This window comes from Podarcis vaucheri (assembly GCF_965113315.1).
Source record: "Podarcis vaucheri genome assembly, chromosome: 1".
In the NCBI taxonomy this organism is placed as follows: domain Eukaryota; kingdom Metazoa; phylum Chordata; class Lepidosauria; order Squamata; family Lacertidae; genus Podarcis; species Podarcis vaucheri.
The window spans coordinates 120145380-120158305 of record NC_138759.1 but is presented as its reverse complement, the minus strand read 5'-3'; the positions used below and the strand labels follow the sequence as shown (position 1 = coordinate 120158305).

At 45.0% G+C, this 12926-nt stretch overlaps 1 protein-coding gene across 4 annotated transcripts in view; it reads left to right on the top strand.

Annotated features, from left to right (window-relative positions):
* RAPGEF4 (Rap guanine nucleotide exchange factor 4) overlaps positions 1-12926 on the top strand; it is a 187833-nt gene that overhangs the window by 118101 nt on the left and 56806 nt on the right. For 3 of the 4 annotated variants that reach the window (XM_082230540.1, XM_082230541.1, XM_082230543.1), the window contains 4 exons: positions 1255-1308; positions 2942-3048; positions 8049-8170; positions 10265-10448. In XM_082230540.1, coding sequence (XP_082086666.1) covers positions 1255-1308; positions 2942-3048; positions 8049-8170; positions 10265-10448 — 467 coding nt within the window. The remainder of the gene's footprint in view (positions 1-1254; positions 1309-2941; positions 3049-8048; positions 8171-10264; positions 10449-12926) is intronic. The other variant, XM_082230542.1, reaches the window with a different exon arrangement.

Genomic DNA, 12926 nt, shown 5'->3' with positions numbered 1-12926 from the left:
TGCTGTATTTGGTGTACAGGGAAGACGATCCATTATTCTTGCTTAAATTAAAACACTTCCAGCAAACCATTTCCATCTTCCCACTGAGAATGGCTATGAAAAATAGGGCCTCAGTCTGTCGACTGAGCATATGCTGGAGTTTCATCTTTGGAGCACTTTATTCAATTCATGCAAAACTGTTTTAGCAGCTGTTAACGCTGTAGCAGAGAAGCAGGGAAATGACAGGAAAATAAGACATCATTAGTTGTGTTCCAATCTTTATGCATGTGTTTGTGCACAGACCGTATTCCGCGCGTTCCTTTCCTTTTGACACTGGCTGCAATGTGTCATTTTGGGTAATGGTTGGGCCATTTTATGTGTCTTAAAGTGGAGGGCATTTATAGTTGCAGCGCACTATGTAATGCTAAATAATGCATGCCTGGTATATCATTCTAACATACGTTGGTTGCTCTGATTGCACAAAAATATTTTTAAAGTCCACATTTTAGCAGTTTTAGAGATAAACAGAAGCTTTGTTCGAATTACTCCTCTTCAGATGAGGCGTTTCTTCAATTTCAGCTGTCAAGCAGGGGTCAAATTAGATTTTACAAAACGTACCTGTAACTTTCCTCCCAAGGGTGAAAAGATTGGCTTTGGGGAGGGTTGTGGTTTTGTTCTGAAAAAATAGCACGGGAAAGGGTTAAGCAGCTTGCCTCGCCCACTTCACCCATAGCTCACATGCTTTGCATCCTGAAGGTGTGAAATCTGCTCTGGAGGGAGAAACCGATTTAGGGATTTAATTGTACAAAGATGGATCACTCGCATAGTATGAAGCGTAGAGGGAAGATGTGAGTCTTTTGAACAGTTACAGGATAGTTTTAGTGAATAGCTATAGTGTATGTGCAAAGTTGGCTGAGAAAAGGTGACTCGGAACTTCTATTCAAAAAAACTGGCATATGAATTTTCAATTACACAGGGCTTCCCTCCCCTCCCCCCTTTTTTTGCTACTGATATCTGCATCTCATTGCCATGTTTTAACTCAGTAGCTGTTTATGCATCTTTCTGTTTTCATCTAGATGTATAACCTAGTTATTCTTGATTGCGACAAATGATACTGTGGAAAATTGCATATTCCACGTCTTCTCAGACTTCCAACATTTTCAGTTTTCGTATGTTCATTTATTTATTTATTTTTCTTTTGAAAAATCCACTTCCACGTTTGTTTACTTTTATCACTGCCCCCTTTGTTTCTTTCACTTAAATTTTATTTTTCAGACTCCTTTCATTGATCATCACATCCCAATCCGTCCAGCTACAGCCAATGTAGAGGTAAAGAGGTTAGATGTACAGCGGTCCTGGGTTGCTGTAGAAACTGAAGTGCTTTGGGGTTATCCAATTACCCACCCTGCCATTGCAATGATGCTTTGACTGTAATATATCTGAGTAAATTAGCTTCTTGTTGTCTCATTGCATTAAGTGTGAATGCTCTAGAGTAAAGTGTTTACCTGAGGACTTTGCAACAGTGCCCGGAAGTCATCAGTATATGTAACTTACTTTTTTACCTGTGCTATCTAATAAATAACTCACCGTTAGTGTTGTTGCCGTGCTACTTGCAATGCAACATAACTGATAAGTTGCTTTGAATTACTAGGGGCTGCAGATAGAACATAACTGGTTGGATCAATAAAATATCAGGGGGAACTCCTTTCTTCTAAGGCAATTGGCTTTCCTGGCTGCTCCCTCATCTCAGGGCAGTTCACAACATAAAATCACAACATAAAAATCAGACTTGATGAAACTGCAGTGTAAACGAACACAGACAAAAGTGAGAAAGTGCACCAAGCCGATCTACACTCAACCCCAATTTCGCTCTGTTTGCTTTAGGTGTAGGCACTCTGATAGACACACACAGCAAAGGTGGCATTTTTCCATCTCCACTTTATTAAGCAGTTGGTCCCTTACTTTCTCGTCCTGATCTGGCCACAGTGATCCATGCGACGGTCACTTCCAGGCTTGATTATTGTAACTCGCTCTACACAGGGCTGCCTTTGAAGCTCCAGCGGGTGCAGAATGCTGCAACGAGGCTCCTTACTTGCTCCCTACTCCTTGCTGCAGGATCACATTCATCCAGTGCTTTATCAACTGCACTGGCTCCCGGTGGAGTACAGGGTCAGATTTAAGGTGCTGGTTTTGACCTTTAAAGCCCTATGCAGCCTAGGACCCACATACCTGCCTCTCCTGGTATGCCCCGCGGAGGACCTTAAGGTCCACAAATGACAGCACTTTGTGGAGGTCCCAAGTCATAAGGTGGCTAGATTGGTCTCAACTAGGGCCAGGGCCTTTTCAGTACTGGCCCTGACTTGGTGGAATGCTCTGTCACAAGAGACTAGGGCCCTACGGGACTTGACATCTTTCCGCAGGGCCTGCAAGACAGAGCTGTTCCGCCTGGCCTTTGGCTTGGACTCAGTCTGACCCTTATGTTTCCCTCTCCTTATGGTTTTGATCTATGGGCTACTTTTAAAATGAGGCTGCATTTTAAATTGCATTTTAAACTGTATTTTAATTTTTTCCCTATTATGTTTTTATTGTAATTTTACTGGTGTTAGTTGCCCTGGGCCCGGCCCTGGCTGGGGAGGGTGGGGTATGTATGAATAAATATTATTATTCATTTCAGTGTTCTTGCATGTGCAAATTCCTTGGCAGAAACTAGGAAGTGCGCACCGTGTGCAGCTGAGGTGCATAGATCCCTGGATTGGTTATATCCTGCAGATCGAAGGAGATCTACAAACATGGGGGCAAATGTACACATCCCATTATGACATTAAAGCCCAGATTAATAAGCTTCATTGTAGTGTCAAAAAACCCGCCATATTTGTAAATACCACTGTTACATAAAAGTCTTTTCAGGAAAACAGAAAAGCTTAAAATATTTCTTGCCTGCTTCCTCCTCCTCCTCCTCCAGGTTCCATCAGAAAGAATCCTTCAAGCTGGGAAAGTATTACGGAACGCCATCCTCTCACGAGCCCCTCACATGATAAGAGACCGTAAATATCACCTGAAGACGTACAGGTATTTGTGAGCAGCTGATTGCATAACGGTTTGGGGGCCCTTACATATTGCGAGCACCATCTAGTGACTTTTAATTGTAGCTTGCTGCTTTTTGAGGTTCTCAAAAACGGTCGTACCTTGGTAATAATAATAATAATAATAATAATAATAATAATAATAATAATAATTTATTTATACCCCGCCCATCAGGCTGGGTTTCCCCAGCCACTCTGGGCGGCTTCCAACAAAGCACTAAAATACAATAACCAATTAAACATTAAAAGCTTCCCTAAACAGGGCTGCCTTCAAATGTCTTCTAAAAGTCAGGTAGTTATTGTTCTCTTTGACATCTGGTGGGAGGGCGTTCCACAGGGCGGGTGCCACTACCGAGAAGGCCCTCTGCCTGGTTCCCTGTAACTTGGCTTCTCGCAGTGAGGGAACCGCCAGAAGGCCCTCAGAGCTGGACCTCAGTGTCCGGGCAGAACGATAGAGGTGGAGACGTTCCTTCAGGTATACTGGATTTAGCGCTTTAAAGGTCAGCACCAACACTTTGAATTGTGCTCGGAAACGTACTGGGAGCCAGTGTAGGTCTTTCAAGACCGGTGTTATATGGTCTCGGCGGCCGTTCCCAGTCACCAGTCTAGCTGCCGCATTCTGGATTAGTTGTAGTTTCTGGGTCACCTTCAAAGGTAGCCCCACGTAGAGCGCATTGCAGTAGTCCAAGCGGGAGATAACCAGAGTATGCACCACTCTGGCGAAACAGTCTGCGGGCAGGTAGGGTCTCAGCCTGCATACCTGATGGAGCTGATAAACAGCTGCCCTGGACACAGAATTGACCTGCGCCTCCATGGACAGCTGTGAGTCCAGAATGACTCCCAGGCTGCGCACCTGGTCCTTCGGGGGCACAGTTGCCCCATTCAGGACCAGGGAGTCCTCCACATCCGCCCATCTCCTGTCCCCCAAAGACAGCACTTCTCTCTTGTCAGGATTCAACCTCAATCTGTTAGCCCCCATCCATCCTCCAACCGCCTCCAGACAAACGGAATCCGTTCCGGAAGTCTGTTCGACTTCCAAAAACGTTTGACAACCAAGTCCCAGCTGCAGGAGCTTCCTGCACGCAATCAGAAGCCACGGAAGCCGTGTCGGATGTCCGTCTTCCAAAGAACGTTCGCAAACCGGAACAGTCCTTTCTGGGTTTGTGGGGTTCAGGCGGAAACGTTCAAGTCGCAAGGCGTTTGGGACCCAAGGCACGACTGTATCGGTGCTTGCGATACGATGGCAGACCACCAAGTATAGATTGAGAATGATAGCCCTGAGTATGTGTCATTCTAGTCTGTTAAACAGAAGAAATGATGCATGCATAGCCTAGGCAGTTGGGTTCAAAGAGCATTATGATTATAGTGTGCTGGACCATGACCTTGGAAACCAAAGTTCAAATCCCTACTCAGTCATTAAGCTGAGAGCCAGTGTGGTGTAGTGGTGAAGAGCGGTAGACTCCTAATCTGGGGAACCGGGTTCGCGTCTCCTCTTCTCCACATCAGTGGCGTAGCGTGGGGGGTGCAGGGGGGGCCGGCCGCACCGGGCGCAACATCTGGGGGTTAGGGTTAGGGGGTGCAAATCCACGGGTTAGGGGGCGCAAATTACTTGCCTTGCCCCGGGTGCTGACAACCCACGCTACGCCACTGCTCCACATGCAGCTGCTGGGTGACCTTGGGCTAGTCACACTTCTCTGAAGTCTCTCAGCCCCACTCACCTCACAGAGTGTTTGTTGTGGGGGAGGAAGGGAAAGGAGAATGTTAGCCGCTTTGAGACTCCTTAAAGGGAGTGAAAGGCGGGATATCAAATCCAAACTCCTCTTCTTCTTCATTGGGCCAGTCACCATCTCTTAGCCTAACCTACCTCACAGGGTCGTTGTGAAGGAGAAATGAGGGGAGAATGAGAACCATGTACATACCACCTTGAGCTCCTTGGATGAGAAAGGTGGTAGGTAAAGGCAAAGGGACCCCTGACCTTTAGGTCCAGTTGTGACCAACTCTGGGGTTGCGGCGCTCATCTCGCTTTACCGGCCGAGGGAGCCGGCGTACAGCTTCCGGGTCATGTGGCAAACCAGAGCAGCACACAGAAACGCCATTTACCTTCCCACCGGAGCGGTACCTATTTATCTACTTGCACTTTGACGTGCTTTTGAACTGCTAGGTTGGCAGGAGCAGGGACCGAGCAATGGGAGCTCACCCCATTGCGGGAATTCGAACCGCCGACCTTCTGATCAGCAAGTCCTAGACTCTGTGGTTTAACCCACAGCGCCACCCGTGTCCTGCACCACCCGCGAGTAAGGTGGTATATTAATAATAATAATAATAATAATAATAATAATAATAATAATAATAATAATAATGGCAAAGGCCATATGGTGGTCTACCATTAGGGCAAATCTGTCAATTTCTCATTTTCCCTGTTAAGCTCAGGACTCTACATATCAACATCAGTTTGATGATCAGTTTTTTAAAATCCTCATGAAATTTTGCCAACATTTCAGAGCGAATGTCTCCAAACTTGCAGATTTTTGTATGTTGTTTTTGCCTAATCTGCACACTTTACTTAGTAAATGCATTAGTTGTTGGAGAATTGCACTGCAGAATTTGGAAAAGTGCAGATTTTGAAGGATGGCTGTGTTCCTCTTCATATACTGTTTCAGGAAGTGCAAATTAGGTAGATTTGCCCTTTAATAGGCAAACTGAATTTCCCCTGAAGCCCAAAATGCCACATGAACAATAACATTCTTTAAATGTCCAATTTCATGCTTAAATTGGGTCTGCCCCCTTAGATTTGGCTTCAATGTACTTGTAATTCTTTCGTCCTCTCTCTGTTATAGTAGATATAGGTTTATGTTTATTATTGCTCATGCTTCTGTCTATCCTGTTGGTGGCAGCACTGCCTTGGGTGAACTAAATTATCTGTGTAGTTCTGCCAGAATAGAAATTTAAAACTAAGGATAGTTAACTTACCTTTCTTTCTCTCCCCGTACTAATAGTAATAGTAATGTGGTGCACCTTCTCAAGAGGACTGAATAATTTAATTAAATACTCTTGAGGGCTTAGCTTTTCTGTTGCTAATAGTAAATATGTGTGGGAAGTTAGGAGCTGGGGATTTATTATTTTTTCTATATTGGGAACGAAATAGGTTACAAAGATTTATTTTATTCAGCTTGCAATCATTTGAATTACACAGAACTCCTCATCAGAATGGAAAACAAACCTTCATCTAGGTCTAGGAACAGATGAGGTTTACTTTTTTGTTTTCATCACAGTGAAACTCAATAAAGGATAGCTCTAGCCCAGGCATAGGCAAACTCAGCCCTCCAGCTGTTTTTGGGACTACAACTCCCATGATCCCTAGCTAACAGGACCAGTGGTCAGGAATGATGGGAATTGTAGTCCCAAAACATTTGGAGAGTTGCGTTTGCCTATGCCTGCTCTAGCCTATCAGAATATAGTTCTGTTGGAATTGACCCTTTATTATTGAATCAGGGGTCCACAGATTTCAATGGGCCTTGGTAGCCGGCCACTATCTGTAGTCATCTCCAAACTCACTCGTCGTCCTAAATCCCCTGGCACATGCAGAAGATTCGAGGAAGATGAGAGACCAAACTCTCATTTTGTCCCAGCCTTTCCAGATACAGTCATACCTCGGGTTGAAGTTGCTTCAGGTTGAGCGCTTTCGGGTTGCGCTCTGTGGCGACCTGGAAGTAACGGAATGCGTTACTTCTGGGTTTCGCTGCTTGCGCATGCGCAGGCAGTCAAAATGATGTCATGCGCCGAAGCGGCAAATCGCAACACGCGCGCTTCAGGATCGAATGGGGCTCCGGAACGGATGCCATTCATATCCAGAGGTACCACTGTACGGTGGTACCTTGGTTTACAAACTTAATCCATTCCGAAAGTCCATTCTTAAACCAAAGCATTCTTCAACCAAGGCGTGCTTCCCCATAATAGCGGGGGACTCAATTTACAAATGGAACACACTCAACAGGAAGCAGAACAAGTTCTGCTTCCAAGGCAAAGTTCACAAACCAAAACACCTACTTCCGGGTTTGCAGTGTTCTTAATCTAAGTTGTTCATAAACTAAGCTGTTCTTAAACCAAGGTACCACTGTAGTTTAAAGCAGTGAAAATCCCTTCTGCTTCTTCTGAGGGCCTTCAGAAGATGGCACGGGTAGAGTTATTTATCACTCGGTTCCATGCTCTGAAACACACTCGCTTTACCCTTGTACCTTTACAGTACACAGACTGAATGGCCCTCTTCCTTCATCAAGTTCCAGGAGACTTGGGGAGGGCAGACTAGTTGCCGCTGGATTCTGCAGGCCCAGAAAGGCTGACTGTTCCCTCTCCCGAGTCTGCTGGAGGAAAGGATGCAAAGCGAGCGCCTTCAAATGAGCGAACTGTCCCCACTTTGCTCTGTGAAGTCGGACACCAGAGGCTGTGATAGGAGAGAGAGAGTGCCATTGTTTCCAAATCTCTGTAAAGCCCAGTATAAAATGAGAGAACCAAGGGGGAGTCCGTTTTTCCAACCTGGCATTCAGTGAGAGAGTCTTCCCTCTGAATTCTCCGTGGTGTGTGGAGAATTTGGGAGAGGCGGGAAGGATAAAGGGGGCCTCTCATGTTTTCCCAGGATTGGGGGCAAATGTTTTCCAGGTTGTTTTCCTCATTCCTTAAAGCAGGCATAGGCAAACTTGGCCGTCCAGATGTTTTGGGACTACAATTCCCGTCATCCCTGACCACTGGTCCTGTTAGCTAGGGCTGATGGGAGTTGTAGTCCCAAAACAGCTGGAGGGCCAAATTTGCCTATGCCTGGCTTAAAGGGGAAACCTGTGATGCATAATCCTGTATCTAGTGTCTTGCCATTTTCTTCAAAGTCCCTTTCTTGACCTGGTTCCATCTACTTCTAAGTAGTTCTTATATATCAAATGTTTAAAACCATTAGATGATGTAAAACATTAAAAAAATATGTATTTCTTTCCTCAGACAGTGCTGTGTAGGAACAGAACTGGTAGACTGGATAATGCAGCAGAGTTCGTGTGTTCATTTACGGACGCAGGCGGTGGGCATGTGGCAAGTGTTGTTGGAGGAAGGTGTTCTCAATCATGGTAAGAGAAGCTCTTTTGCTTTATAGGAAATTCCTCCCACTCGGATCAGTGTTTCCCAAACGTGGGTCTCCAGCTGTTTTTTTTGTGTGGACTACAACTCCCATCATCCCTAGCTAACAAGACCCAGTGGTCAGGGATGATGGGAATTGTAGTCTGAAAACAGCTGGCAACTCAAGTTTGGAAAACACTTTACTAGATCCATGGCATAGATTCCTTAGCAATCCCAAAAGGGATCGCAGTTCTTTTAGGAGGATAACCATCTGTGAAAATACATAATATTATGGAGTGTCTTTGGAATGTCAGTATCTTGCAGGAGGGATTTGAGTACATACTGGGAAATTTGGATTGTGCAATTCAAATGGTGTGGAAGGGGGTTGGTATGCTATTGCCTCAACTTAATTAATTAATTAAAAAAATATTTATTTTCTATACCCCCTTCATCAAAATATCTCAGGGCGGTTAATGTCCATTTCTTTTGTAAACTGGTGGGATTTTGTTGAATAGTTGGCTACCACCCATTGAGTTTCATAGCAGTAAGGAGGGTTTTTATTAAATAGCCCCATACTTACATGTGCGTAACTCTAGATTATGTGATGCTTTGGAATTGTGCAATGCTAACAGTGTCGTGGCACTTAGGAACTTGCTCATAGATAGATAGAAATGTTTGGTGAGATAATGGCCCTCTAACAACAACAACAACAACAACAAATTATTTATACCCCATCCATCTGGCTGGGCCTCCCCAGCCACTCTGGGCGGCTCCCAACAGAATATTAAAAACACGATAAAACATCAAACATTAAAAACTTCCCTAAACCAGGCTGGCTTCAGATGTCTTCTAAAAGTCAGATAGTTGTTTATTTCCTTCACATCTGAAGGGAGGGAGTTCCACAGGGCAGGTGCCACTACCGAGAAGGCCCTCTGCCTGGTTCCCTGTAACCTCACTTCTTGCAGTGAGGGAACTGCCAGAAAGCCCTTGGTGCTGGACCTCAGTGTCCGGACTGAACGATGGAGGTGCAGATGTTCCTCTTGACTATGCAAGGGCAGGAAGAGCACGCCAACCCCCAACATTCCTTTGTGTACCAACCCTACTCCTCCACTGCCAAATTTCGTGCTTATCTCTGAAGGGGCTTGCATTGCCAATTGCAAGGAGGCTCGTAAGCATGTACACCCCTTTTGTGGTCAGACTGAATGCATGAAGAGGCAAGTGTGTCTTGACTATGCAGGTACTACATGAGAAGGATTTATGCTAGCATAATGGGGATTTACCCCTGCCCACACACCCAGTTGGCTTCGGGGAGTTGGGAAAACCACAAGAACATTGCTTGAGGTGAGGAGAGGGGTGCATAGCTGTCAACTTACAGATTTGAAAATAAGGGACCAGCAGCCAAAATAAGGGACCTGCACCCTCACCTGTTCCAGGCACTCCAGTCTTCCTGTCCTCCTGCAGTCTGGTCAAACTCATGCTGGTAGCTTCGAGAACACTGTCCAACCAACTTTGTAACCAGAGGTTCAACTGAACAGAATCTGAATCACATGCACCACAAGGCCTATGCAGCCTCAACTTAAGATGGCTCCCCGGCCTGGCTTTGCATTGCAAAGTTTGCAGCAGCACATGCAACAAAATGGCGTCTAGCATTCAAAACCCCCTCAGCTTGCATTAACTATCCACACACAAGTCATGCAAGCTCCACCCCCCAGTCGTTCTTAGACTTCTTATTGGGTGAGCAACACAGCCAAGCAACACAGTTGGAGCCTCCCTCTTCCCTGGCCGGCAGGGAGGGAGGGAGGGAGAGGAGCTGCTTCCTTTGAAATTTAAGGGACATCCTTTAAGGGACATCCATCAATAAGGGACAGCAGCGGGACATGGCTCTGGAATAAGGGACTGTCCCTTCAAATAAGGGACACTTGAAAGCTATGGAGGGGTGGGGATCGTTCTCTCTGGCAAGCCAAAATGCTTGCCCTGATGCAGTGATCAGAAGACAGTGACTTTGAAGTTCTCCCACTGGAGAACTAGGCTTCCGGGCCATGATACCTTATTTAAGCTATAATGCCTTCCTGTGCTAATGGTTACATTCGTATCGATGTTTTCAGTGGATCAAGAACAAAACTTCCAGGACAAATACTTGTTTTATCGGTTTTTGGACGACGAGCATGAAGATGCCCCGATGCCAACTGAGGAAGAGAAGAAAGAATGCGATGAAGAACTGCAAGACACCATGCTTCTCCTCTCGCAGATTGGACCAGACGCCCATATGAGGATGATCCTCAGAAAGCCGTAAGATAATCAACAATTACTGACTTGTCTCTGACAGCAGGTTGATACATTTCAAACCTTGAGCCTTATTCCCATTGCTAGATAACTAGGTTGCCACTTGCCCTTCAAGAACTCTGTGGCCACAGTCCAGCATTTGCCTGACACCTTTCTCCTGTGAGAAACCTACTTAGGATAGGATGATTTGAAAGGACAGGATAATTTGAGGTTGCTTTTCAGTTTCTTCCTTTCTTTGTATTTAAAAAGCCAAAGGTAAAATAAAAGAGAGGTGCATGCAGCTTGGAGCTTGGCTGTCAGTGTAAGAGAGAGTACAGTGGTACCTCGGGTTACATACGCTTCAGGTTACATACCCTTCAGGTTACACACTCCACTAACCCAGAAATAGTGCTTCAGGTTAAGAACTTTGCTTCAGGATAAGAACAGAAGTTGTGCTCCGGCGGTGCGGCAGCAGCAGGAGGCCCCATTAGTTAAAGTGGTGCTTTAGTTAAAGGTTAAGAACAGTTTCAGGTTAAGAACGGGCCTCCGGAATGAATTAAGTACGTAATCCGAGGTACCACTGTATGAAGCTGTTTTGGATAAGTTTGTTGATTTCTTCCAGCAGTCTCTTGAGGAAAGTCGCTTGCAAAGATTCCTTCAGCTTTCTGGGTCCTTCTTGTCCTTACCCCTTTGCTTCCCTTCTCATCTCATCATCCTGAGTACGAGTCATGCTGTCATGTAGCCTTTGTATTTTAAGTTGCAGGCATCTATTGGTGAGGAGGTGAGGAGATTTCACCCCTCCCATACCCAAGAATCTCCTGATCATCTCCTGATGGTCTCTGCTGACTCTCCAGAGAGAAGGAGGCGTGTCCTGCCTATCTACTTATTCTGCCCAGCAACATATCAGTATGTGTGAGAGAGAGTCAGTCAGTCAGTGTATCGGAGAGAGTGAGAGTGTTAGAGATCCTAGAGATAAGATTGCTGCTAAGAGCAGCTGCAGACTCTGAGTGTAGCATTGATTTATGCTTAGAATATTCAGCTCTGTATATAGCTTTGTATCATAGTTGTAGTTACAGAATAAAAGGAAGATATTTTACAGAGCTGCTCTCCGAGTGGTTTATACTCTGCAAGACTCTGCAAAACTCTGCTGCGCAACGACTGTATTATTAAGACAGTGAATCCGGTGCTCCCAGCTCTAAGCTGTGAGTCCACAGCACTGTGACCTGTTCCTGCGAGAAGGAGGTCTCTGGCGGTGCTTCCCAGCTCGCCTAGCCCAGTCGGGGTTGAGGTGCATGAGTCCAGTTGGTGCACTGGCTCTAGGGCGATGCTGACAATATCCCTGTTGTATATGAATACCTTAAGATCTTTCTCCAAGGACCAGTTCTGCCTTCTCCACTGTCTGCAGGATGTTGGGAGGCCTCAAACAGGCAAGGCCTTTCCATCTTTGGCACCAGAATTGTGGAACTCCTGGAAGACGTTCTGTTAATTCTCTTCCTTCCCTTGATGTATACAAATAGATTTATGCTATTTGTATGTGATGTGAAGAGAAAAGAAAAGAAAAGAGGGTACACTATTGTTTTCACACTTAAACCCTCTGCTTGTGAAAGCCAATGAGCTATATTAATAGATGAAATAGGGGTATCCTTTCCCTTTAATATATCTATAACAGAGTCGAATGTCTTCCTTTTCTTCAGAGTAGTTACAATAATATTTGAGAGGAACTGTAGCTCTCTATAGTTTGATTTTATTTGGGGGGGAGGGGATTATGTCCCATTGCATTCATAATCGGCTCCATAGATCTAATATCTCCAAATATTACCTGGATACCACTGTTTGTTTTAGCTACTTCAGAATTGATCCTACAGGTTGCTTCAGTATAAGCTAATGTATTTTTAATCTTTTGTTGGAAGCCGCCCAGAGTGGCTGGGGAAACCCAGCCAAATGGGTGAGGTATAAATAAATTATTATTATTATTATTATTATTATTATTATTATTATTATTATTATTATTATTATCATCATCATCATCTAGACTCCATGCACACCTAAAATGGTAGCCAAAAATTCTTCCAAAAGTTCCACAGAATTTCCACCTCCAAATTTTACCTCATGTGACTTTTTGTATTTGCATGCAGATAACATAAAACTACTATACTTTCCTGTCTATAAGACGCCCCCATGTATAAGACGCTCTCAAATTTAAAAAATGGGGGGAGGTGGCACAGAGTTGTTGAGCTTTTTTAGGGGGGGAGCCCACGGTTGTGGAGCAGTTTTTTCTTTTTTTTTGGGGGGGGGGTGGAATGCCAAACCAAATATCACTCATCCAACTGGGAAACCCTAACAATCGCAAGCAACACAAGCCAAATTGCCGACCGCATTGGACAATCTACCTGGGTACCAAAAAAAAAACCCCCATGGGTCTCAGATGGCCTTTTCCATTTTTGCTGGAGTATGGCAAGACCTCTGACCCAGCAGAGGATTTGAGTTACCTTAATGGGCCTTGTT